The sequence below is a fragment of the Lytechinus pictus genome, chromosome 16 (genome assembly GCF_037042905.1).
Source record: "Lytechinus pictus isolate F3 Inbred chromosome 16, Lp3.0, whole genome shotgun sequence".
NCBI lineage: Eukaryota > Metazoa > Echinodermata > Echinoidea > Temnopleuroida > Toxopneustidae > Lytechinus > Lytechinus pictus.
In genome coordinates, this window is record NC_087260.1 from 1752955 (window position 1) to 1780764 (window position 27810).

A 27810-nucleotide genomic window follows, 5' to 3' on the forward strand; every position below is an offset into this window, starting at 1 on the left:
TGTGCAAAGAAAAGATTTAATGCATCAAAATATTACACTTTTCACACATACATGTAAATGTCAATAAATTAGAATGTTTTCAATCATGATACAGTCACCTATGTGTTGAATTATCTGATCAGTAAGAGCATACAATAACAAAATCTCAAATACATCAGTTAAAACAACCAATAATCCAATAGCAATCAAATCAAGAATAAGATTTTCTTTATTGTTTTGTTTTTTTACAAAATAGAAATACACCAAAATATATTTACAGGTACTAAGTGCTTTATCCAAAAAAAAAAAAAAAAAACAAGACTACAAAGATGTGATGACTATGTCATAATTTACATGTATGAAAAAAATATGCATAGTGAGGAAAGGTAAGATAAGAGGTAATACAGTGAGTGTAAACTTGCTGTGGTTAATAATTTTGAACTCAAGGACTTGATACAAATAAAAAAAAAAATACTAGAAACATGTGCAAGACAATTAAATGTTGAACCTTTTTGTGCAAACTTTGGGCAATGAATGATCCTTCTAATGACATCACAGCTAATGAGCTTAATAATTGAAGTTTCCAAAATTTACAAATAACTGATTGGGCCAGACTGGACCCGGTTTCATGGTGTGTGTTATCAATGACAACAGCATTTATATCCTTAGGTTTTATTCCTACAAAGAGTTGCAATTTATTGAAAATCAATTTCAAATTGTGATTTTTCAAACCTTGTGTAGTTAAGAGATGAGAATTACAGGATAGTATTATCAGATAGGAACTTGAGATCAATCACAATGTGTGAGATTGATTTGAATCTAATGCATTGCAACTCTTTGTATGACCAGGCCCTGGTCATCACATCACATTACTTGTAGTAGTTCACATCAAATGAATGTACAGTGAAACATGGGCCCTTAAAAAACAATGGGAAGGGAGCAAAAAATTACTTTAAAAATTGTGTTGTCATTTTTTTATCTTTGGTATATGAAGGTTAACCCTAAAAGGACTGGGGGGGGGGGCATGATTGCCTCCTCCCTTGACGCTTCACGTGATATTTCTGAAGCGCAAAAAAGATAGCGCCACAAAATTTTATGACTTTCTACTTAAGTCTCGCGCAAATTTTGAGACCAAATTCGCGACATACAAGTATACCATCGCGACGTCACGTGACTTTTTATGAGGCAATGTCATGCCGAAAATGGCTCATTTTTATACTTTGTGTACAAAGTCTATGGGAGATGAAATTCATAACAGGGTGATTATTTTTTGTTCTTATTAGTTCGTTTAATTAATCTAGGGTTTAATTTAGTTGCTTAATGGTCTGTAGTAATTTCCATTGAAAAAACAATGAAAAACAGGATGAAAAAACAAGGAAATACATAAGAAATTCTAAAAACAAAGTTGGCTTTCACAATCTTTCTTTGTGGAAACCTTTAAATTATATTACAAAGATGACATCAGCAAAAAAAGAAGAAGATTTGAAGTGAAATAGGGTATTAACTATGCAAATAATGTTTTTCATTAATAAATTTGTATATTTTATTCATAATAATTAACAAATAAGTATTTTCAGAACTTCTTAAATACTAGCTTGTACTGTAGTTTATGTGGTAAAGAATGTGTGCGCCAAATTTCAGTGCGAACGCAACCCAGATCAGAAGGGGGGGGGCATCATGGCCCTCCCCCCCAGTCCTCAATACATCTCAAATAGCCCAGTCCTTTTAGGGTTAACTGCCATCTCTTCCAAAAAATTGTTTTCAAACAGAAATGTGCAAACAATAACAGACTAGTATAAAAATGCTGAACAAACCTCTGTACGTCATTCATAAAAAAGAATCAGCCCCACCACAAACGGTTGTTCACTTAGCTAACAATAACAAAAGTATCACAGACAATAAAACTGGAATTTTTGCTGACATAGACAAATAGTCATCATATAACTATTTAAAGGGGGGAGACAAAGAACCAACTTCAACTAAAACTCTAATTAATGATATAATTTATCCTGATCATGTTCACCAATATTTTACAGAATATCATTAGACAAATATTAAATATACAAAATATTATACAACACAGAAAAGGTTGAAACATTGCACATTAAATAGATATATATAATCATAAAGTGTAAAATTTCCTTGAATCTTAAATAAAAATCATTTTTCTTTCTATCAAATTCCACAAAGTGTTTATTGAGTTGTCTACTGTCCGAGAGAAGTTTACTTATCCCTAAAAACCAAACCCAGTGCTATATTTATAGGAATGAGAGTTTAAAGTTTTTTAAAGCAAACATTAACCAATTGCATTAATAACACCACCTCAAGTCTTCAACGACTCAAATCTGGTCATATTACTAACCCATAATGCACCATTCTGAGAAGTGTAGTCTTACAATATAAGCCCACTTGAATAACACACAAATTCATTACATCATACTGCAACAATGATGGTACCAGGTAACAAAACAAGTACATTTCCCCTTGAAAATAATTTGGTTTCCTTATACAAATAAAATTTTAGGCCAACTTATTCTCGGTATTATTAATAGTAGGGACTCCTGGCTTGGATGACTCATAAAAGATAAAACCAACCATCTCAGTCAGGGAATACTGATTGTGACTAAGCAAATTGAAGATAAACCAACCATATTAGTCAAAGAATAGTGATTGTGACTGAGCATTTATCATGTATCTCAGGCTTTTCAGAATATTCATGGCCTTGCAGTAGAAAGCCATAGCCTGTCCAAGAAAATTAAGTGGTGCGGAGTACATACTGATGAGGTATAGATGATCAGAGTCTTTCGCTGGTAGCTAGATATTCAACCAGGTATTCACTCCAATGTTGAGGGCCCTATGGCTCCAGAGCCTATCCAAGACACTTGGATGGAGAAAAGCTCATACTGATTAGGATTAGATGTTCAAAGTTTTTAGCTGGTAGCTAGGCATTTGACTAGGCATTCACTCCAATGTTAAAGAGCCCTACGGCTCAATATCCTTCTAAGAGATTTGGCTGTATTGAAGCACATAATGAAAAGGCTTAGAGGATCAAAATATTTTGTTTGTAGCTAGACACTCTACAAGCCATTCACTCCAATGTTAAGAGCCCTACAACTCAACAGTCTATCCAAGAGACTAGGCTATGGCGAAGCACATACTAATGAGGTTCTGATGTTCAGAGTTAGCTAGCTTTTCAACAAGGCATTCACTCTGTAACGAGCCCTAAGGCTCTACGGCCTATCCAAGAGACTTGGCTATAGCAAAGCCCATACTAATGAGGTTAAGATGATCAGAGTCTTTTGCTGGTAACAAGACCTTGACAGGCTTTTCTCTGGTGAGGACATCCTTAGACCACTCTGTTGGCTCTCTTGATCACATTGCACCACATCTGAAGAGGAACTTGGAAGTATGGCGGGTTCGCTCTGTAAGAGCAACAACAAAAATGCAATCATTATTCTAATAATAATAATAATAACTATATGCTACATTTACAGAGTGCTATATAAAATGTCTCTAAGCACCAAATACTATTACCCAAAGTTTAGAGCGGCTACCCAGATCATGCACTTGAACTTCTAATACTGAGTACCAATAGTCTACACCCAAGTGAAGTGGCAAATATAGATTAAACACCTTACCAAAGGATGTGTGTACTGCAATGGGATTTGAAATCTGAACCTTATGGTTCAAAGTCAGGAGACCTATCCACTGAGCCACAACACCCATAAGCAATACAAACACTTTCACAGACTTGTGCTACAGAAACAGCCTTATTGATATATTTCATCAATAATGAATGCCATGAAGCAAAACTTGCATTGGTTTCTCATTGGTGTCTTTGCCCAGATCGAGGTCTTCTAGATTGACCATGACGCCCTCGTGTGTCATACCAGACATCTCTTTGCATTCCACCGGTACCTTCTTGATCTTGTCCAACTCAAACTTCAGGTTAGCTGATTGAATGAAAAGAAAAGAAAATAAATCACATATTACTATAGATGATACTATTTGGCCTATATTCTGAACCAAGGTTTAATTCAAAATCTCGACCAAATTTTTTGTCTATTTATGGGTACCCTATTGCAACAAAAATCTATAACAGCACAGCTTCAATGATCAGTGAAAGAAGTCCCTTTACATAAGAACATAAAATGTCGACATAACTTTTGAGTAATGGCTTCCCATAATTTTAGTAAAAAGATAAACCAAACCCTGCTACAGTAGACTGCTGTTACCAGCGCTGACTTGCTTCTGTTGACTCCATTTGGCACTTCACATGAACAAAGAAATAGTGTCTATTCATTTGCATTAGCCACAAACAAAGCTCTAAATCCTATGTTGTGCATTTGTAATACAGAGTATATTGCCAATGATATAAGAATGTGGTGTCTCTTCTAAAACATAATTAGAATTGAAAGAAATCCTTAAAATATTTCAAAGTCAAACATGGATTACTGTGCTAAGAGCCCATACTGACACATCGAATCTTAGCCACATCTGAATTTATCTTCATTATGAAATGATACGGTTGATACCTCCATTGCATGTACATGCCCAAAACACTCATCACATTGTCTACCCTCATTTAGCCTAATGCCATTCCCTCCATCAACATTTCATCCAACAGCTATTTGGTCCAATAACCAATTTGTCCAATAACCAATTCGTCTAATCACTAGTTCGTCTATGACCATTTCGTCTCATTACAAGTTGGTCTAATACCCATTTTCTTTTCAATCACTTCGCCCGATTAACACTTCCTTCAATTAGACCAAATAGTTTTTGAACTAAATGGCTATTGGACCATGTGTATAGTGGACGAACTGATGGTAGACCAAATGATAGTAGACAAGTTGGTTATTGGACGAATTGGCATTAGACCAATTGGAAATAAATCAACTAATGGAATGCAAGAGTTACCTTCTTGAATATCTCCTAGCTTGATAGCTGTCTTATAGCACATATCACTGGTCCAGAAGGCTGGTATGGATGGGTGAAGCCTACAGGTGTCCTGTGCAGTGTGGAGACCAAGCCTATGAAGTAGGGTCTTGAAGTGAGTGTCTCGGTGAGCTTCCTCCGAACTCTCGGTGAATGGGATGATAGGAACGGACTTCCCATCAGCTGTAGAGGGATCATGCAACAAAGACATGTAAGGATTTCACAACTTTGAAAAAAAATTAACTCTAATTAGGCTGGGCTTTTTGGAGCTACATGTATGCTACACGTATTTTCAATTTAATTATTTTCTCCAAGTGAGATTGTAATTCAATTTTAGACACTCAATTGTTTTAGCTCATCTGGAGAAATATGTTTGTAGTTTTCATGGAAGATAGAACTGAGCAAATGAAAAAATTTTCACCTCCATTTCATTAAAAATTCAAACCAAGATTAAATATCATATTTATACAGAATAATGACAGATTATTTGAATACTTACAACAGCAGTGCCATATGTGTGGCTCTCCTACATGAATCTTGGGGCAATCTAAGAGGGGGGAGGGGAGGGGGGTGTAAGGAAAGAAAATACATTATCTCAATCAGAAAATTCATGACACATATATTGACTGCTCAGAAAGAAATCAATGGAGTGGATATGCCGATTCGTGCAAAATTTCAATCTTCTCTTGTCCTTTACATAAGAATTTCAGCTAAAATACAGTTAACATGCTTTCAAAATACCCCCCCCCCCTCCTCAATTTCTACAATTAACCAATGATTAGGTTTATGTCAGTTACTAAAATCACTGATGGTATTGTGTGTGACCAGGACTTGAACCTTGAACCTCTGCATCAAATCATAACTTACCCAACACAAAACTTGGATTACAGACCACAATGCCCATATGTGACTCCATGGCATTCAAACTACTACTTTAAAAAAATATTGTAAATATGAGAACAACCTTTTTTACTTTAATTATCAAAAGCAGTGCTTCTGGAATAATAGGTTCCGTAGCTTTTGGTGTTACATATTTATTGAAACCATAACAAATGGCATTGCACAGGCCATAATATTGAAGAAAATGTACACAACTACTTATGATTGCTTTTTTAAGTTATGAATATTTAGTTGGTTTTGATGGTAAATCATTTGGAAATGCTTACTCAATTTGAAGTAGCAGATTTCTAGAAGAATGCTCTGCAATTCAACAATCTCATCATCAAATCCTGAAGAGAAAAATAAAGAGGACAAATATTGAAGAAAGTGATTCAAATCTAATTTAAATGATACAGCAGATACCATTTAACATATATACATTTAATTAACAGCATATTAAAATTTAGGTTAAAAAAACAATATACAAAGTCCATTTCATTATAGTTTACAAAGTATTTAGATGTCCAAAGCACCAGCTCACCCATTAATGTACAATTACTTTAACTTAAAAATACAAAGAGAATATTTTGTACATATATTCAGACTTTATAACCCTGGCTGTGGCTTTTATCTAAGATTTGCTTGTCTTTCTGTTGTATTCCCCTGTAATTTGAGTATGTGTCCATCTTTGTTTTTTTTATTATTCCACATAAGCAGTACTGAATCAAATTGAAATAAAATTAATTGCATTGAACTGAACTAAAGTGAAGTCAAATGATATGAAGTGAATTGAATAAGTAAAGTAAAAGTGAAATGAATTGACTTGGAATGAAATGAAAGTATTTGAACTGAATTAAATTGGAATGAGTTGGATTAACCTTAAATAGACTGGGCTCTTTTGATGCCTATGAAGATGGATGGGGGGGGGGGGCTGATTCATCCCCCCTCATGATCTTGGCCTTCGATTGCCACGAAAATTGGCACGCGCATTACCCATGGCATAATCTTCAAAACTACAACATATCCCATTACTCATTAATTATGCTAATTCATGCATAAAATCAAAAAGTTAGATCTAATTAAGTTTTTGGTTCACAGACTCTTTATAGGAATCTGATCAAATGTAATTTTAACAAAAATTTAACATCATTTTTATTATTTTCTAAATTTCTTGTGTATTTCTTAGCTTTTTTTACTTTTTGTTTTTTCAATGGAAATTGTCAAGGACTTTATTTTGACCATAAACAAGATGAAATTAATTGAATTAAATCAGTAAAAGGAAAAATAATGATACACTTATGAATTTTGGCTAAAAACACTATTTGCATTGGATTTGTACACAAATTCACGTCTTTTTAGCAATTTTGGGTCTGCATGCACTTACAAAATGTTGCATAATTTTGGAACCGTGTACGTGGGGTCGCGATTTTGGTTTCAAAAGTTGCGTTAGACTTGAAAGTAAAAAGTCAGTGAGTGATGTGGTGGAAAATTTTGCGCAGCGGATTTATCGCAAAAAGTGAATTGAACTGAATAAAACTGAATTGGTTTGTAATGAACTGTCCCTAATTGATCTAGTTCTTCAGCTTACCTTTAAATTTGAGTGCTGTCAGACATTCTTCAACACTGAGTTCCTGGATTGGTTTGGTGAGTTTGGTAGTATCTACTTCTTCCTCTTCATCATCACTCTCATCACGAGGCACATACAACCCTTTAGTCTCCGTTGCCAACTTCAACACCTGACAAAAGAAGAAGAAAAAAGAATTATTAGGCCTTCAGGGAGGAATACCATTTTAACCATTTCAACATGTATCTGTCTATTTTGTCTTACCCTTGCTGGTCTAATAAGTGTTGTATTTGTTCTACACTCTGCATTATTTTTTTATTGGAATTAAATAAAATATTGATTTGAAGTAAATAATGTTGCTTTAATAATTTATTGGTATAAGCAGCAAGCAGATCAAGCTCACAGGGTCTCTCATACCATGAGGTATATATATCGTGTTGGCATACGTTGTATATTACTATCTTGAATAAAACCATTTGATTTTAACAACTACTACAATATCAACCTTTTCAATTTAATTTGAACAATAATAAAAATTATAAACTTGAAGAAAATGAATATGATCTCACCTTATTCTTCGTAAGCGCATCAGTGATGTGTTTCCTATAAAAAAGAAGAACATCAAGCCGATATTCATAAACATACTACAGACAATGGTAAACTGCCGATTCGTCTATTGCCAACTCGTCCATCCTTCACATGGTCTACCTTCATTTAGTCTAATGCCAATCCGTACATCAACATTTTGTCTAACAACCATTTGGTCCAATAATCTCTTCGTCTAATCACCAGTTTGTCTATGACCATTTCATCTAATAACCAGTTGGTCTAATACCCATTTTCTTTTCATTCATTTCACCCAATTAACACTTAGTCGAATTAGACCTAATGGTATATGGACTAAATGGCTATTGGACCAACTGGTTATTAGACAAAATGGTGAGTGGACGGATTGGCAATTAGACCATGTAAGTAGTAGATGAACTGATGCGAGGCGATAGTAGATGAGTTGGCAATTGGACAAATTGGCATCAGACCAATTGGAAATAAACCCAGATAATATACACAACAAAAAAAGTAAGTCCCCCCTTAAGGACGTTCCACAGTTATATTTGTGCGCATTATGATCTGCGCATAGTTTACACTCTGCGCGCTGACGTCACAATGGATGAACAGGTATTAATTAGCTGCGGGTATGAGCTGATTTTTCTCGTCTTCTGCACTTTAACTGCAGATCCGATGCGTTATTTCATGAAGCTAAAAAATTGAATTATTCCATAGACCATTCAAAAAAATATTCTCTACAATTTCAAAATACTTTACTCTGCAGTGATGCCAAGAATCACGAATATTAGCCAGAGTTTGAATAAATGGTAGAGTGGTTTTGATTTTTTTCTTCACGTAGATACTAAGCATTCGGCCCATTTTTGGTGTTTTAAAAAGCACATTTGCTCTAATAAAAATGCTGATAGTTTAAAAACAAGCACATGAACCCCTATTTTTTAATATTTCTACCTCTTAGGTATACCTTCCTCTACAACTCTGCAAATTTTGGTGAAAATAACATGGATTTTGAATAAAGTGCAGCATTTATTGTACGTTTGTATTTTGTTACTGAAATTTTACATTTTTCAGATTGGGATTTTGTTATCTTTTACGCCATTTTTAAGAACTGACAGTGCTGTTAAACTTAAAATTGCAAACAAATAGCACTTTATTAATAGATTCTCCATTCTAACGATACAATTATTAACTCTCTTGCGAAATTTGATGACTTTTTCATGTATTTTGAATGAGTAATGGAGGTTTAAACTCATTGTAGTAATCTTGGGCGGTCTAAAAATGCCAAATTCTTTTGAATGCGCAATTCTTAAGAACATCAATTTGGGTGAACTTTGAAGCTCTATAGCAAAAAATCAAGCACATGGACCTATGTTAATTTTTGCATATTTCGAATATTAAGGTTCTAAAGTATCTATGTGCAAAGTTTGGTGAAAATGACATGGATTTCACTTTAACTGTGGAACGTCATTAAACAAACATCCATAATTTCCGAACCAATGCAAGTTTTTAATGTATTTTTACATGAGCTCGTAGGCAATTTCATAAGCTACCCTCTGAGTAAATGTTATGGACATATTTTATGTCATGCTTTAGTGAGCACCCCCAGAAGGCAAAATTGTCACTTTTAAAAAGTTACAAGCCAAATATCATGACTTTGATTCCACTTTATTGCAACGAATTCCACATTCTCATCATGAAAAATATTCAGAAGGCTTGTAAAAGATACTTTATAAAAGACAATACAACTTTTTTGGCTAAATTTCACAGTTGAATAAACACAAGTAAAAATTTGCTTTAATTTGATTATTTTATACATTTCTATCAATAAAAATGATCAAATATGATAACAGTTATTTGGGGACGAGTATCTTCAACAATATTCATCGTTTTGGTTCAATGAACATTTAATGAACACAAAAAATATGTTTTTCAAATATCAAAGGCAAGTATTGTTTCATTTTGGTCACTGAAATGATCTTTTCTCAAATTTTGTTTTGTTAGGTTCATGACCAATTAACATGCTTCAATGATTCAAATGCATTTAATTAAACATGCACGCTTGAATGAACATGTGGAATGTGATTAGCTCTTTTTACGTGAAAATAGGGAAAAGGAAACTTTAGCCTACCTCTTGCAAGGACGAATGCTATCGAGCATTGTGACCGTCTTTAAACACTTCTCTTTATTCGCACTGCCAAGGACACAGAACTCATGGATGATGTAGTCTATCAGATCATGGGATTGCTGTGGATACCATACATATATATTCGTGTAAGTACATAGAAGAGGAGGCATTTTCATAGGTTGATAAACATGTAATGACATGGCATAGTAGGAAATACACAAGGATGGTGATTATGACGGTCCAAATAACCCAAATTCCCAAAATGGGATAACCATCTTAAGTAGTTCCAACACCTGCCAAAAACAATATTATAAAATCATTTTTTTTTACTGTATTTTGGTGAGAGTATCAATTTTTACATTTCTAACAAATATCTAAAAAAAATAGAAAAATATAACAAATTTCTTATGTATTTTAATGTTTTTAAATTCTCATGTATTTCTCTGTTTTTAAAAACCTTTGTTTTTTACTGATGAACTTTGTCTGGAACCCTCCTGCGATCATAAATAGCATAAAATAAATCCATTAAAAAATAATCATACATTAATGATTTTTGGTTGATAAACACAATTAGCATTGACTTTGCACAAGGAATCATGTTTGAGCAATTTTGGGTCTGACATGCACTTACACAACGTTGTGTTATTATGTAACTGTGTACCTGGGCGTCGCAAATTTGGTCTCAAAAGATGCGCAAGACTTGTAAGTAAAAAGTCAGCAAGAGGCGCAGTCAAAAAGATTCGCGCGACAGCATAGTGGCCTAATTTGTCAATGGGGGGGGGGGGGGAGGTCAATTTGACCCCCCCCCTGTTTAATATTGCTTGGAAAAATACCAATCATTTTATGGAATTCTGTGTTTATTTTGCTTATTTCTCAGCAATTATACTTTTTTTTTTCAGAGCCATTTGGCACATTTATTTTTTATATTTATACAATACAAACACTTGGGTGGTCATTTCATTGGATTCTATTTAAACTCATTTTGAGATCATTACCAGAACTGGTGTTTATCTTTGTCCATTTCACTATCTATAAAACTGGCAGTTCAAATCCACCACCCCCTAGAATAATCCTTCTGTAAAGCTCATAATGAGATTCTACCACTGCCATCAATCACTCCCTCTCTTGAAATATGACCCGTAAATGCAATCAGAGTGGAAAATAAATCAGTCATCTTTAACAACTACATGTAAAGCCTGGTCCGCCACGTGATAATGAACTAAGCCCATGTTCTGTATATAGAAACCTACATTACACAAGCCATGAACAATGAAAGGCATTTTCCTGCTTAAGCAATGACAGAACATCCTGAGGAGGATGGAGACGTTTAGGAGATGGTAGCGATGCCTTGGGGGAATATGGGATTTATCTCCCTTCATTTCTTTCTTCCTTACTCTCAGTTTTTGAAGTCTTTTACATGTGCTCTCTTGCACGCGACTTTCGCTCTTTTTTGTTATCAACTGTGCATGTTAAATCGCTCACTCTCTGTGTATCTGTCTCACTGGGTGTGTCAATCTATCTGTTTGTCTCTCTGTCTCTGTGTGTATCCTGCTCTCTGATTGTGTGTCTCACCCTATCTATCTATCAGTATCTATCTATCTATCTATCTATCTATCTATCTATCTATCTATCTATCTATCTATCTATCTATCTATCTATCTATCTATCTATCTATCTGTCTCTGTCTCTCTCTCTCTGTCTCACACTGTCTGTCTGTCTCACAATGTGTGTGTCTTTGTGTGTATCTTGCTCTCTATGTCTAAATGTATCTCATTGTCTGTATCTCACTGTCTTTCTCTCTGTTTCTGTATATCTTGCACTGTATATCTTGATCTGTCTCTTTGCATGTCCCTCTCTGATTCTCTCTTCTATCACTCTTGTTTACACCCCCCCCCATTGTGCTATTGCTTACTTCTTTCTTGTCTCACTTTCTCTCCCCTACTTTCTCCCTCTTTTCCACCCCCCCCCCCCCTTCTCTCTCTACCTCTGTCTCATTGTCTGTCTATCTGTTCATGTCTACCTGACTTGTCCCTTTCACCATCTAACCCTCTCTCTCTCCCTCTTCAACCTTCTTCTTCCTCTTTATCTCTCCACATCCACTTCTCTTTTCAGGCTAATACCCAAGGCCTTGTAACATACAGCCTAGTAATTGATCATGGAGCTGATTTCTACGATTGATTGCATTGATTATTGTGTATGATCAAATAGTCCCATGACTAATCACCTAGCTTCATGTTAAAGGCCCCAGTTTGTATGTCCATGGCCCTGTCTTACAAAGAGTTATCATTGATCCAATCAATCTCATCTATGGAAATCCATCAATGTCACAATTTTTAATACAGGGAATATACACAATGTCCCTCCAAAAACAAAGTGGAGGGGGAGCACTCTCATTTGTTATTACTCTTGTATGTGTATACATCATACTTAGAACAAGATATTGACTGGATGTATGCATTCTAGATGCTGGTGTTGATCACATTCCATAATTGTGAATCGATTGAATGAATCACAACCCATGATTACCTTCGTGATATGTCCACCTCCAGCTTCCCAAAGACAGGCAAAAGAAGTCAAGATGGGGATCTGATAGAGGACCTCTGGTTGGGCAATATCTACGGCTATGTGATGCATCATGGTCATGACAACCTCGTTTTCTTCCAGCGTGTTGTGGGAGAACTTGGAAAGCATGTAGTTGTAGACACGCATGATGGGTCTGGTTGCAAATCTGAGGAAAAAAAGATGACATCAATAACATGATTATTGTCATTATCATTTCCATCAAGATCATCATCTGCTGTGCAAACTCTTGACCCCCTCCAAGGGGTCTGAATACCGGTATGCAGCCTATGGCCCCTGCCAATGACTTGTGTAGGGACAGTGATTTTCTGTTATTAAAAACTGCCTTTTCCGTTTCAGAAAATCTTAAATTCCATTTCAGCTAGTCTGAAAACGGAAATTCTGTTTCCCCCATAGACTTTGTGCACAAGAAAAAGTGACAATTCCGTTTGCATAAGGTCAAGACAAATTACCGGGCAGTATAGCAATACAATACTCGCGCTGGGCAAACACAGCAGGAAGACACAAGACGAGTATAAGTGAATGGAAAACGGTCACAAAATAAACAAAAAATACAGAAGACAGCAAAAACAGGAAGATATCCGTAGCAAAGTAGGCAAAGCACAGAACTGCAACATAAATTACTCCCAAATCCTTAACGAAATAAGAATACCGAATGGCTACAAACACGGTCTCACTTCACTGCAATCATGACTGCACTAGACTCCACCTGACTGTTGTGCACTGCATGGATACGTACATATTGAACGTCATCATCAGAATTAGCGCCCCATAATGCATTGCGTGGCCAAGCAGCTAGCCACACAATGCATTATGGGCCGTTAATTCTGATGATGTATCTTGTTTAGGACAAAATAGATTGGTGATTGGTGATTTGATTGGTGTAAAAAGTAACATTCGGTTTCCGATTGTGAGCAAACTGATCGAATGCTTCCATGGATCGCATTTACTCCCAGGCTTAGCCACCACTATACCCAAAATGATTACAATCATCATTATAATCATCACAATCACCACCACCATCTCCATCATCATCACCAACATAACCACCATCATTATATTCATGATCATTACTCTCATCACAATCATGACCATAATAATCATGATCATCATCATCACCACCACCATCATCACCCTCTAATTTGGAACAACACCATCACCAGTGCCACACAGGTCATAGCAAACTAAAACAAACACATCAAACTTTTTTTCTGGTGAACATATCACAAAGCTAAGCAATCATCAAATAACGTTTTTTTAATGATTGATTGCATTGACTACAATGTACAATTAATCGTATAAGTCAAGTGCATGATTAATCGCTAACCTTAGTGTTACGGGACCCTAACATCACCAGTAACCTAGTCATCACATTGTAATGTTGCCCAAGAAAACTTACTTTCCGATATGTTTAGTCATGTTCAGCGTGCCCCACTGGGGCCTGTGAATGTGCTGGACCTGGTCTATGATCCGCAAGACCAGATCGTTCCCGATGATTATCTCTCGCAGGAAGGACAGCGTCTGTTGGGTGGGCTGGAATTTGCGGATGAGCAGGTAGTAGAAGTTCCTCACTGCATGGGTCAATGCTATGGTAGCTGCAAAGATGTAGAGGAATTAAAATGATTAACTGAATGGAAACTACCATGGAATACTATTATACTTAAAAATAATAATAAAAACAAGGAAATCACTCACCCTAGTAATCAATCAATTATAAAGAAATTAACATTATGAATTAAAATATATTCTGCAGTAGGAAAAATGCTGTATTGATCAAAACCCTAGCTAAAGCACACACACTATTAATAGCTGAAAGAACAAATTGCATAAATCAACAATTTACATTGTAGTTGAAAAACATGGCTTTTTGACCTTTCAACCTTATCATAGGAACAATCTGCACAGATTTATATGTTTCAATGCTACACTCTGAGATGCCCACAAACATTATCTCAGGAAAATCAATTAACACTCTTCTGTAAAAGTGTGTTCGAACCCCGTTTCAGCGTACTGAACACCATACAAGGGAAACTTGCAAAGAACCAAAGCTTGCATGGAAGTATTAAAATGCATTTGTGAAGCTTTGACGACTACACAACGCAAACTTTCAACACTAGCTTTCAACACCAGCTATCAACGTCTTTCGACACCAGCTACCAAAACTAGCAACCAACACAAGAAATCAACCCCAGCCTTCAACACAAGCTATCAACTCCAGCATTCAAAACAAGCTATCAACAATGTCTTTCGGCACCAGCTACCAACACTAACAACCAACCAAACCAGCCTTCAACACCAGACTTTAACACATACATGTATAAACAACACCTTCAAAGAACATCTTTAAACAACATCTTTACCAATCCCCTTTCAACACTAGCTATCAACACCAAACTTGAAAGTACCCATTATATAGAATAATGACTTACCCAGGATTGTCTTCATATGGATGATATCCGAGTTCTGAGGATTCGTTGTGAACTGCTGCACGGCATGTAGCATTTGACGCAACGTCGAGGTCTGCATGTTTAAACTGAGAAGCCAAAGGCAAAAAAAATAATGAAATGTACAGTCACCTTTGCAGTCACATAGATGATACAGTCACGTCAATGACACCAACTCCAAACCTACCAATGCTATGTCATTGGAAATAATGTAAAAGCTTTGATTGGATATGTTGGTGTGACTTTAAAATTAAGGATGCCACTTAGAACTGAGTAGGATATTATACAAAATTGACTTTTCTGTATTCAAAAGGTGTTTTCTATAGCTTTATATTTTTTATACAAGCAAGTCTGACTTTGTTTGGTAAGTAACATCATTGCATCATGCAGAAGAAGAGTGCCACTAAGCTGTATCACTCTAAAAAATATCAAATCACAGCAGAGACAAAAATATCATCAAAGGAGAAGTTTAGGACAGACAACCTAAAAATTGCTTAAAGCTTTGTTCTTTTGTCTAAAATCTCTAAAATCTAAGGATCAGTCGAGTGTGTCTTTATATAGAAATGATACAGCATCTGCAAGAGAGATCATTTTCAATACATGTACTATATAAAGACAAATCCATTATCTTACATTTTGAAGACTGAGTTTGACTTGCTATCATTGTTACGTTGGTTGCTTGCCTGGACGTATTCCTCCCATGTCATTAACGTTGATGATAAAAGTTGGCTGAAAACTGGAGCTGAAAGTGTGAGTCTGTAAAACAAATGAAAATCAAAGAAAAAACACACATGCTTTAAAGCCAGACCTAAAGCTTTGGTAAAGGATCCGTAATGTTAATTATACTTCAGTATCTTTTAACATTCAAATTTTATCAAAATAATAGTCATTAGGTAGTTTTACTCAGACGCTTTCTGGAACAAAGACAAACTGTATGCAGATATTTCATTTTTTCACATAACTTAGCAATGAATTGGAATAGCGGCATGCCCTTTTATGGTATTAACTATTATGGGTAGGCTTAACAACTTCTACTACTCTTCTATAAAACAGATAAATCAAATCCTCAAGAAATTATTCCTCTGTATTACAAACTACTTTATTCTTTGAATTGATCGAGTAGTGAATGAATGTGTGACTACACTGACCAACACAGAGCAGCAAGCAGGAGGACATATATATTATACATATATATATGCATACATCCTACGTAAGGGCGAAGTCTATGAATGGGTTTATTCCGTTATAATACACATTTAGACGTTAAGTCGAAGGTAGAGGGCGTTAAGCGTTAAGGCGCATTACGAACATTGAAAGAAGACAAAAAATATTTGCCTTAACTGCAGATGTAGAAAGATATATAGATATAGCGCCAATAGCGTCTTCGGACAGTGTGCGCACTCAATAAGACATCCCCATTATTATTTTTTATCATGGGCAGTGAACCTGCCTAGATAGGTTGCTGATTCATATAAACTTACTTGATATCTGTATAGGCCACCTCTGGATGGGTAGTGAATGGAAGGAAGAAATTCATCTGCCACAGGAAATAATGGTTTGTTACCATGTTCTTCAAGTCCTCCTATTGAGAAATAAATCATATTGTTCATAATAAAAAGAAATTTGTATTTGCAATATATCTCTTATAATGTATTTTTCTGGGTTTTTAAATATCCTTTTTTTTTTTAGCTTGAAACACAATACTGGAAAAAAATGAATTATTCAAGTTATTTATTGCTTGTACATGTAGCTTACATTTGTTACCAGTACCAATGTAACAATTTCTTTACTAAAACTTTTCATGCGCAATCTAAACGCACTAGCAGTAAATCTTTACGCAAAATAAAAGTGCATTGCCCCTCAATTGTTTTGTTGGGTTTTTTTAAATCAAATTCCTTCTTTTAGATCAGAGAAGTATGAATATCAATTTCTTCACATATAGCGGTTCCAGATGCGGAATATAAAGCTTATAATCACCTCTTGATTACAGAGGATGAGGCAAACTATCCCTTCCTCAGCAATCTAGACGATATCTATCCTCAGCTTTACTTCAGAAAGGATAATTACATCCAGCTTGCATGGAAAGTGATGGGATTGCCCATCACCTTCACCAACAGTGATTATTTGCTTACTGTATTACTGATTGCAGAGTATGATTTGAATAGATTGATTCTTACCTTGCATTGTATAAGGATATTGTCCATGCCATACTTGATGTAATCCAGACCAAGCTGTGCTAATTTTTTCCTACAACACAAAAACATCAAGACATGTATTACTGTCTACATTTGCCACTCCTCACTCTGTACCCTGTATAAATGAATTCCTTGAATGAAACCAAACAGTGCATTAAAGGAGAATGAAACCCTTGAAACCAGCTGAATCCATATCAAAGAGAAAAATCAAAGAAACATATTGTTGAAAGTTTGAGGAAGATTGGATGAATAATAAGAAAGTTATGAGCATTCGAATATTGAGATCACTAGTGCCATGTAGATCCTCCTAACGGCAATGCGACCAAGATCTGTGATATCACACACGTACAACTCCCTCATTACTTTAGTACTTATTTCACTTATATTCTCACTTTTAGAGAGTCTATCACAAGGTGAGGTGTTCTCTTTATGAGATGACAAGTACAGAGGTTTCACAACATTATATCATTGATGAATCGTTTGTCATATGATTAGAATGAGCAAAAAGAGATGTTTTGGGGTATATTTTCAGTGTCCAAATGAGAGAGTTGTACGTGTGTGACATCACAGATCTTGGTCGTATTGCCAATGGGAGGATCTCCATTGCATTAGTGATCTCGACATTCAAATGCTCATAACTCTTTTATTGCTAGTCCTATTTTACTCAAAGTTTTGTTGATCTTATTCTTTGATTTTTCTGCTTTCACAAAAGCTAACTTGCTCCAAGAGTTTCATTCTCCTTTAAGGTGGAGGTAATAGTAAACAAATATCATCAGAAGGGTGTTTCCTAAAGCTGTTTGTAAGTTTTTAAGAATGACTGGTGAACCTTTTTTTATGCGCTAAATAATCACCAATGAACATTTAATGGTGAATAACGTTTACCACAAGGGAGGATCACCAGCCGTTCTTAAAGTCACTCTTAACTTACAAACAGCTTTATGAAATGGCCCCCAGGAGCATCACGCACACAAGGTATTTTTTAACAATTCCAACGTTACTTTGTACTGTTTCCAAAAGGGTGTTGTAAGAAAATGTATGCAATCAGTTGCAAATATTCTGTGGCAATTTTACGATTGATGGATCAATATTATGTGCAGCAAATCAGATTAGACTTTGTTCAAGTAGCAGATTAGTAATCAATCACAAACTTGAAATTAATTGAAAGACATGATTGATTTAGGGGTCGAAAATAGACTTGCAATTAATCTCAAGTTTCTTGCAATGCACTGTAAGTGTGTGTAATGATTCTAATGCCAAAGCTTTATGTAGTTTAAAACAGAGATGTGGATTAACAATCCTAAAAAATAAGAAAATGGGCACTCAGGGACTCAGTTTTAAGGGGAGTGAGAGTGATCACTCGCTACCGCTCTCCTTAATCCATTTTTGGTAGAGCGATTTATCACTCGCCTCAGCAATTGCTTAATGAGAGTGTCAGTCAATGATCAAACTGTTAAAGAGTCAACCTTGAAAACCTCATTCTCTGTCAAGGTTTTGTAAATAACACACAATTATATTGTAAGCAATAAAGACACTTGGAAGAATCTATATCTGATTGTTTGTCTCCTTTAGTTGTGGGTTGTAACTTAGTTTATGTCCCTCCATCCATTCTGAAATCGGACAAGAGAGCTCCCCTTGTATGTCAAAGAAATGCTTTTTGTAGTGCTCCCCTAATGCTCCCCTTAAACATTTTAGGAGAGCTTTTTATTGCTCCCCTCATAATTATAAAACTGAGTCCCTGGGCACTGTCTTCAAAGAACATGCCACGTTTGAGGTTAATCCGATAATCCTTTTTCATATGATTCCCAAAGATGTTGAGTCAGTCCTGCATGCTGTGGAACAATAAGGCATGATCTATTACTGCATGTATGAATGGGTGACATATGCTCCTCTGACATTGGCTCCAGTGGGTGTTTCATAAAGCTGTTTGTAAGAATGCACCCAATTTGCAAAATATGCACCGGCGCTCGATGACATCGATCGAACACCGATTTTAAAATCGATTCGACTCAAGCTTGGTCTTGACTCCCAATTAGATCGTGAATCAAATTGGGTGAGGAAAAGGTCCATTATTGTAAAAATTGACGGAGTTTACTCATCGGTTAAAGAGGCACAACCAACAGTGAAAGGAAAGAAAATGGAAGCAAAAAGAATCCTAACACATGTGAAGGAGTTAATTGTTCAGGGAAGAATTTTAGATCTTTTAACAGTAGAGGACAACTGCATGGTTTGGAAGAGTTTAATGTACAACTTGCCAGTCAAAGTTCTGAAATTTCTTGTTAATGCAGTTAGTGACACAGTAAACACAAGAACGAATCTGTTGAGATGGGGTAAATCCACTACTAATAAATGTAAGCATTGTAGCTGTGTCGAGACACTCAACCACGTCCTGAATAATTGTTCTGTATTTCTGTCCCAAGGCCGCTATACTTGGCGCCCTAATAACGTTCTGAAATATTTTGTAGAAGTAATCACAGAAAATGTCTCGCCTGTATGTCCTGCCTCGGCAGTAATAAGCCAGGACCTGAGCTACTTTTACTTCCTTTGTTAATTGTGTCTGTAAACTACTCTGTAATTGCTTTATTTTACATGTCATCTGATCCTTTATGAATATTGAAATAAAGTGATTCAAAATCAAAATGAGGGTTTATTTAGATTTGGAGAAGATTTTAGGGTTGGGTTAACATGCAGATTTCCATTGGAGCAACTGTCATCAGAGCAAATGTGATGGCACCTATAAGGCATGCGTCCAACTGAATGCACAAATGGCTTCTCCTTTTCTCACTTATTCTCTCTGACTTGCCATACCAAAGATAGAAAGGGACCTTCTGCAAGGAGCTAGTATACTAGTAATAAATACTAGTATTTGAATGGAGACTGGTAATAGTAACGTATTATGTGGGGCTGGCTGGAAGACAAGCAAATCGCTGAAGTGGCTACCTTAGGTAAATAACCATTATCATTATTATGATATATAACTTACATGTTCGTCCTCTTTAAAGAATTGATTCCTCCTTTCTCTGAATCGCCATCGGATGACGTAGATGAGCCAGATGAACCTGAACTACCACTCTGACCAGAACTATCTCCCTGCAAATAAACAATAACTTAATGAATAAAAATAATAATTATAATAATAATGATGATCATCATCATCATCATAATGATAACAAATTACTACTGTTACTACTACTTCTACTACTACAACTTCTACTACCACCACCACCACCACCACCACCACCACTACTACTACTACTACCACTACCACTACTACTACTACTCCTACTACTACTTACTCAGTTTTTATATCTATCTATATATATATACAGAACTAAGTTTGTGAGCTATTTGGGGTCCGACATGCATCACAAAATGTTGCTTAATTTTAAAACCACGTACCCGAGCGTCACAAAATTGGTCTCAAAAGATGCGCAAGGCTTTAAAGTAAAAAGTCACAGAGCGGCGAGGTCAAAAAAATTCTTGAGGAGGCAGAGTGACAAAATTTGTCAAGGGGGGTCAAATGGACCCCCTCCCCAGCTAAACAAGGGTTAAAATTTAAGTATAAAGACAAAATTTATACATCTTTTTATTGTTGAAAATGAATTCCTTGTCAAAAATAACATAGAAATTGATGCAAAAATCATCAAAATAGCTTATGCAGAAGCAGATGTATACAATTTCAACGAAAATGGGTGGGGGTCACAAACTTTTTGCCACAAATAGTTTGGGCAGCACCTTCTCAATGTTTGACTGATTTTTCTGAAAATTACTGAGTAGTCAAAATGCTCAGGAGCACAGACTGCATCAATATAGCTGATCCTTTCTGTGATTTGAAACATTGACATTTTTTCACCCTGTATAGCCCACCACTAATTACAGCAAAAACATAAAGGTTGGCAGTTCTGGCAGAGCTACTAGTTCTTCAAGTTCTTCAAGCTAGACTGACCGCCTCCTTCAATCCTGAAGATTCTTGAATTATTGTAGTACCGGGGACCGGCAGGTGCAATACACGGGATGAACACCCTACTCTTTGACGAATAGTGTATTGGTTTCAACGTGCATAGGTTGTGACTCGCCTATTCACGGGACCAACATTTGATTCCTTTCCGATGGACGGAGTGTTTTCCAACTGCATTCACACCCGCACTGAACACAGCGGTGAGGCACGCAAACACACAACGCTAGCATCAGTTTTTTTGTTAGACGTCTTCCGGCATGCTGCGGGACTCAAACCCACGCACGTTGAGATCTACGAACAGGCGCTCTAACCGACAGAGCTACGCTGCCTCCCACTTACTACTTACCTCTTGTACAGTACTGTCATCGCTGCTATCCACAGTGGGGGTCCCACTACGTGAGAGCGTTTGACTACTCGTCTCACTACCCGAGGTGTCCCTGGACTGGCAAGATGGACCTGGTCCGGGAAGGACCGGTGAGAGGGGTTCTAGAATGGTCTCGGAACTGGACGTTGATGATGATGGTGAAGAGGGGCTCGTGGTTGTTGTGGCGTCTGGAACTTGTTTGGTGTCCTTATTTGAGAAAAACACAAATGACATTGTTAAATACTATCAGATGATCTGGAAAGTAAACAACCTTATATTAGACTAAGCAGCTATATGGTAATATCTACATTGTCAGGTTAAAGAGAGAGATAAATATACATCAATTAGTGCGGTTATTGGTAAGAAAATTCTCTGTCGATATATCCCTAAAAATGTCTTACCGATATACCATCGACAAAAGAACATAATCAATACACATTTTTTATGCATTATAGCGATGTCACAATACTCGCGTTGGTCAAAATTTGTATCTGCCACTGTACCAAGTACGCTTTAAAATCCGCATTCATCGGATGTAAACGATTACATAACATCTTTTAACAAATATATTTGGCATAAATACATCCTCACCTTTCAAGTTATTAGCATTATTTTAGGGTTGGATGTTTTATCGATAATTTGGGGGCATTTTGGACATCGTTCTGAGAAGTCAACATAGAGAAATATACTCTCTATGGTAGTCAACGACTTTCGCCTATCCGCCATTTTGATATCGTGCTGTACATCTTTGATCGTAGAGGGCAACAACACACAACCGTGTGCTGCCATCTACGTTAGTTGGTACTTTGCTAAAATTGAGCTTGTGCTTGTCAATCTTTTTGATACGATCGAATGGAGTAGAGTGCAGTCATGATGTTTGGATTGTCATGATCATAGCGAAGTCAGATCGTATTTTGTGGCTAGTAAGTATTGGTAATTTGTAGGGATTTTGGTGTAATTTCTGTTGCTGTTCTGTGCATTTTGAGAAAAATATGTTTTCTGTGATTTTCCATTTGAAAAAGCCACTTTCAAAAGGCCGTTTCCGTAAATTCCGTCTGTTTTCCGCAATCGCGGAAAATCACTGTCATGACCCTACATAATAGAGGGTATTAGCGACGAGAGAAAAGTTTTCAATATCGCTAAGTGGCAAAAAAAAGCGATTATCAACAAGACTATAGTGATAAAGAGGTTATCGATAACAGCACTAATATCAATTAATATTTTTGCATCACAGAACACATACAATGTACAGAACAAAAAAAAAGCCAAAAGAAAGCATATCATCAGAAACAATGTTAAAGGAAAATTAAACCTTTGGAACAAAATAGCTTGTGTGGAGACAGAAAAATCAAAGAAACAGATCAACTAAATGTTGAGAAAAATTGTACAAATAATGAGAAAGCTATGAGCATTTGAATATTGCGATCACTAATGCTATGGAGATCCTCATATTGGCAATGTGACAAAGATGTGTGATGTCACTTGTGTGAACAACTCTCCCCATTACTTTAGTATATATTTCACTTAAACTGCCTCTTTTATCACATCTATCAGTAGATCATGTGTTCTTTCTATAGGAGGGCATGTACATGTAATACAGATGTTTAACCCTAAATAGACTGGGCTATTTTGATGCCTAAGAAGACTGGGGGGGGGGGGGGGGCTGATTCAGCCGCCCCCCTATGATCTCGGCCGTCGACCGCGCGATCGCGACGAAAATTTGCACGTGCATTACCCATGGCATAATCTCCAAGACTGTAGGATCAAATTTCATTAATTATGCTAATTTATGCGTAAAATCAAAGATTTGCTCTAATTAACTAAATAAGGCCTCTAAACTGCTCATTTTTTATTCACAGACTCTTTGAAGGATTCTGATCAAATGTACTTTTAAAAAAAATCAATGTCACAATTCTTTTCTTATGTATTTTATTGTTTTTTTAATTTCTTATGTATTTCCTTGTTTTTTGACTTTTTGTTTTTTTTATTGTTTTTTCAATGGAAATCGTCCGCTACTTTATTCTGACCATAAACAAGATGAAATTAATTAAATTTGATTAGTAAAATTGAAAATAATGATACATTTATGAAGTTTGGCTAAAAACACAATTTGCATTGGATTTGTACACAAATTCACATTTTTGAGCAATTTCGGGTCGACATGCACTTACAAAATGTTGCGTAATTTCGGAACCACGTACCCGGGCGTTCCAAATTTGGTCTCAAAAGTTGCGCAAGACTTGAAAAAAAAAAGTCATGGAACGGCGCAGCGCCAGCTATTCGCGTTACAGATTTATCGCGAAAAATGTTGAGGGGGGGGGCTGAATCAGTCCCCCCCCCCCCAGTCTTTTTAGGGTTATAGAAAATATCATGGATAAAGAGTTTGTATCACCTTAAGAAAAAGCAAAAACAGACATTTTGGAGGTATTTTATAGTCCATCAAAGGGAAAGTTGTTCACACGTGACATCATACATCCTTGTCACATTGCCAATGGGAGGATCTCCATGGCATTAGTGATTGCAATATTCAAATGCTCAAAACATTCTCATTATTTGTCCGATATTTCTCAAACTTTCTTTGTTTTTATTCTTTGATTTTTCTGTTTTGACACAAGCCTACTTGTTCCAAAGGTTTCATTCCCCTTTAAAGGGGAAACATACCTCCTTAGAAGACGTTTCCATCTGTTCTGCTGCAGGTTTCTTTTCAGTGCCGGATGCTTTAGCGCAGTAGTTAGAAGGTGATGGGGTAGGGTTGCCATTGCTTGCTTTCTCTTGGCTGAAGCTGCCATTGCTTTGTGATGGTGAGGCTGGACCACAGCCCATCGCCTTGGAACTCTCTTCAACTCGAAGATTATGCTCATGTTTCCGCTTCAGGTATGACACCAATTTGTGTGAATTCTGAGATGGGAAATGAATAAGAGCCATGGTCATCATAGGAAAAGTCAATAAATACTCGATGGTGGTATTTAAGGTTCGGTTTAAGGAAGAGTATAGTGTTAAATCCAGGATTGAAGTAAGTCTTTCGTTTTAGAGTGTGTAATTTTTAACGGAGCAAATGTCATGGGACCAAAAAATAAACAATTATATACATTCTGAGAATTTAGTAAATTAATAATATCACAAGACAGAACATTGAAAATGTAATAATGAAAAAAATATGAAGGAAGTTTCCTTTTCATCTTAATAATCTCATGAGCCTGGTTACACACAAAGCCAAGTGATTTTATCTAAGGATCAGTTCTTACAATGGACTCTACAAATCATTAAAGTATGATCAATCAATTATACAAGTCTAATGTACATTTATATCATATATATATATATATATATATATATATACATGTATATATATACATTTTAACCCCAACATGCTTACTGTACTTCCAATCATTCTCTCCAATTTCTTGTCTACATACATGTAGTCATTCATTGACTGGATATACCGTTGACTATCTTTTAGATACTTTGCAGGCATTTGCTTAATAGGCGTGATAGCTTGGGATGCGAGACTGCATAATCTCAAGTTCGGCAGAGTGCAGACATTTACCAACCATTCACACCTCTTTTCCCCTCCTCATATGCAGTCATTTTTGTTTCTGTTATCTATCCTAGTTTTTCTTGTCTTTCCTTTTGTCTGCTTTAAGGAAGGCAAATGGAGCAGCTTGTGATAATATATAAAATTATAAAATGCGCTATGTGCAAGTTTATATGATTACAAGATGTAAAGAACATTGAACCTACAGTATATGCAGCACCTCTTACTTCTTTAAGTTCAGGTCTGCCAACATTTGAGAAAAAAAAAATTCCTTATTGCCGTGCGATTTTTTTCTGCTTGATGTCAGGTGTGTCATCCTCACTTTTTTTTTAAATCAAGACATGTTAAGCATTCTTGTATTCGAACATTGAGAAATTACAAGTGATAAAAAACTGTATTACTCTTACACCCACACACACCCATATCCCACGACATACATACATTGGCTGATTTATTTTTTTATCTTAAATAAATGGAAATAAGGAGTGCTCCTTTTTATTGCTAATAAAAAATCTTAGAAACGTGGTAGCTTCTGGAAAAAAAAAGAGTATCGGTAGTTGGCAGGTCAGTAGATGTCTTGAGCACTCTACAGAGTGGATTTTATGCTTTATACATGTAAGTCACATGTATTACTATCATAAAAACGAAATGTAATATTACTGCGAACTTACTGTATCCTTGTACATAAGATGCAGTACTTGAAGTAGTGATGACAGCCATTTGCTCTAAAATAAAAGAGAAAACAATAAATGTCGATGATTAATGTGAATGAGTTTTGAAGGGGAAAGTTCACCCTTGTGTGAAGTTGGTTTTCATTAAAGCAAAGAAACAAACAAAATGAAATAAAGATAAACAGAGTTGTAGAATTTTATATTTGGGGGGATTTTGTGATATCACATGCTAGAAGCTCCCCTATTGTATCTCCCTGTATGATATAAATTCAATAAAATGCTTTTTTTTTCCAGAAAACTGATGAAAAAAAAATTCTTATTTGTACTTTCATTATACCTTCAGACAAATCATTTCATAACCGCTTCTATCGGAAGGAGATTTTCAGTCTCCATAAACAATAAGAAAATGAGAATTATTGGATTTATGTTTTACGACATACATGTATTGGACTGCTTCTCGCATATGACGTCATAAAAATTCGAAATTTTTGAAAATTCACAACTCTTTTCTTAGATGAATTTCTGTAAGGAGCTCAGCCAAGCAAGGAGTTTCACTCTTTTGCGCATGCTCGAAGCAGCGTACATGTATATCCAGCCAACAGACCCGATTCTGTGCTGCCAGAAGGAGTTTGTAAGAACCCTTGCTTTATTTTAATTGCTTCGCTTCAATTTACAGCTGGTACCAAGCCTAACTTGTTTACTTGACAGCCAATCACGGCTCGCCATTTAGCGTCCATTGTCTAGTTTCGGTTCTATTATATATTGTTTTGCTCTAGTGTTTTGGACATTCATGCGATTTTACTCCGATGAGTGCAAGTTGAAAAGCTTCAGTATGTCTGTTTTTAAGGCTATTTTACAGTTTTGCAGTACCAAACACTTATTTAAAGAGTAGATTTCATAATGCTGGAAATAAAATTTCCATGCTGCAAGCAAATACATTTAAATGATCAATTAAAATCAATAAAATATATGTTTACAAGTCTGAGCACAATCAAATAGCAGGAAATAAAATTCATCTTGGTTGAAATTGATTTTAGATATATGAGTGAGTCACCCCAGAGACTAAAATCATTGTGAAAATGTGGTAAATGAGTAAAACCACATGACCACACGAGTGGTTTAATCTGCGTAGGAGTATCGATTGATGAGCAAAAGTTACATGTAAGCACTTAATGAGCACCAATACAGAAAGAGAGAGAGATAAAGTACGTAAGGAAGGTAAGAGGAAGATAAAGAGAGAACTACATGTATGTTAATAATGGTAATAATCTCAAATCCTCCTCATCTATGATAACTGAGAAAGCATGAACCCTGAGAAGAAGCAGATAATCTCAATGAGGGATCTGGTACACTTACACAAAGCTGCGCAGTTAATTGTAAGATTAATTTTCATGTTTGATCATACATTGTGGTCTATGTAATCAATCGTAAAAACTTGCGTTATGAACAGTTGCCGAGCTTTGAGGTATGTACAAGGCCCTCGAAACCGTGTCATAAAGCTGTTCGTAAGAATGACTTTTAAGGTCAAGTCCACCCCAGGAAAATGCTGATTTGAATAGAGAAAAATCAAACTAACATAGTGCTGAAAATTTCATCAAAATCGGATGTAAAATAAGAAATTTATGACATTTTAAATTTTTGCTTATTTTTCACAAAACAGTGATATGCACATCTAGGTGAGACGGTCGATGATGTCCATCACTCACTATTTCTTTTGTTTTTTTATTGTTTGAATTAAACATTGTTTCATTTTTAATAGATTTGACAATAAGGACCAACTTGACTGAACCATATAGTATTGAACAATGCTAATTCCACATGTTCAGGGAGGAATTAATCGTTGTATCACTTGACAATGATGAGAAAATTAGAAATATTTCATATTTCATGTAATAAAATACAAAATAAATAGTGAGTGGATAACGTCATAGTCTCCTAATTGGCATACCAGCCAGGATGTGCATATAACTGTTTTGTGAAATTACGCAAAACTTTAAAATGTCAAATCTTTCTTATT

The 27810-nt window shown here is 35.8% G+C and overlaps 1 protein-coding gene across 2 annotated transcripts in view; it reads right to left on the bottom strand.

Annotated features, from left to right (window-relative positions):
- Positions 1 to 27810, bottom strand: part of LOC129279022 (protein timeless-like) — a 38415-nt gene continuing 10605 nt past the window's right edge. For both annotated transcript variants that reach the window (XM_064110831.1, XM_064110832.1), the window contains exons 8-25: positions 25794 to 25847; positions 24249 to 24485; positions 21570 to 21794; positions 20249 to 20355; positions 17251 to 17320; positions 16555 to 16655; positions 15707 to 15829; positions 15059 to 15162; positions 14029 to 14224; positions 12576 to 12777; positions 10053 to 10168; positions 7930 to 7963; positions 7385 to 7532; positions 6084 to 6146; positions 5417 to 5464; positions 4900 to 5100; positions 3797 to 3932; positions 1 to 3401 (exon numbers count right to left, since the gene is read on the bottom strand). In XM_064110831.1, the coding sequence (XP_063966901.1) occupies positions 3326 to 3401; positions 3797 to 3932; positions 4900 to 5100; positions 5417 to 5464; positions 6084 to 6146; positions 7385 to 7532; positions 7930 to 7963; positions 10053 to 10168; positions 12576 to 12777; positions 14029 to 14224; positions 15059 to 15162; positions 15707 to 15829; positions 16555 to 16655; positions 17251 to 17320; positions 20249 to 20355; positions 21570 to 21794; positions 24249 to 24485; positions 25794 to 25847 (2241 nt within the window). In that variant the 3' untranslated portion in view covers positions 1 to 3325. The remainder of the gene's footprint in view (positions 3402 to 3796; positions 3933 to 4899; positions 5101 to 5416; positions 5465 to 6083; positions 6147 to 7384; positions 7533 to 7929; positions 7964 to 10052; positions 10169 to 12575; positions 12778 to 14028; positions 14225 to 15058; positions 15163 to 15706; positions 15830 to 16554; positions 16656 to 17250; positions 17321 to 20248; positions 20356 to 21569; positions 21795 to 24248; positions 24486 to 25793; positions 25848 to 27810) is intronic.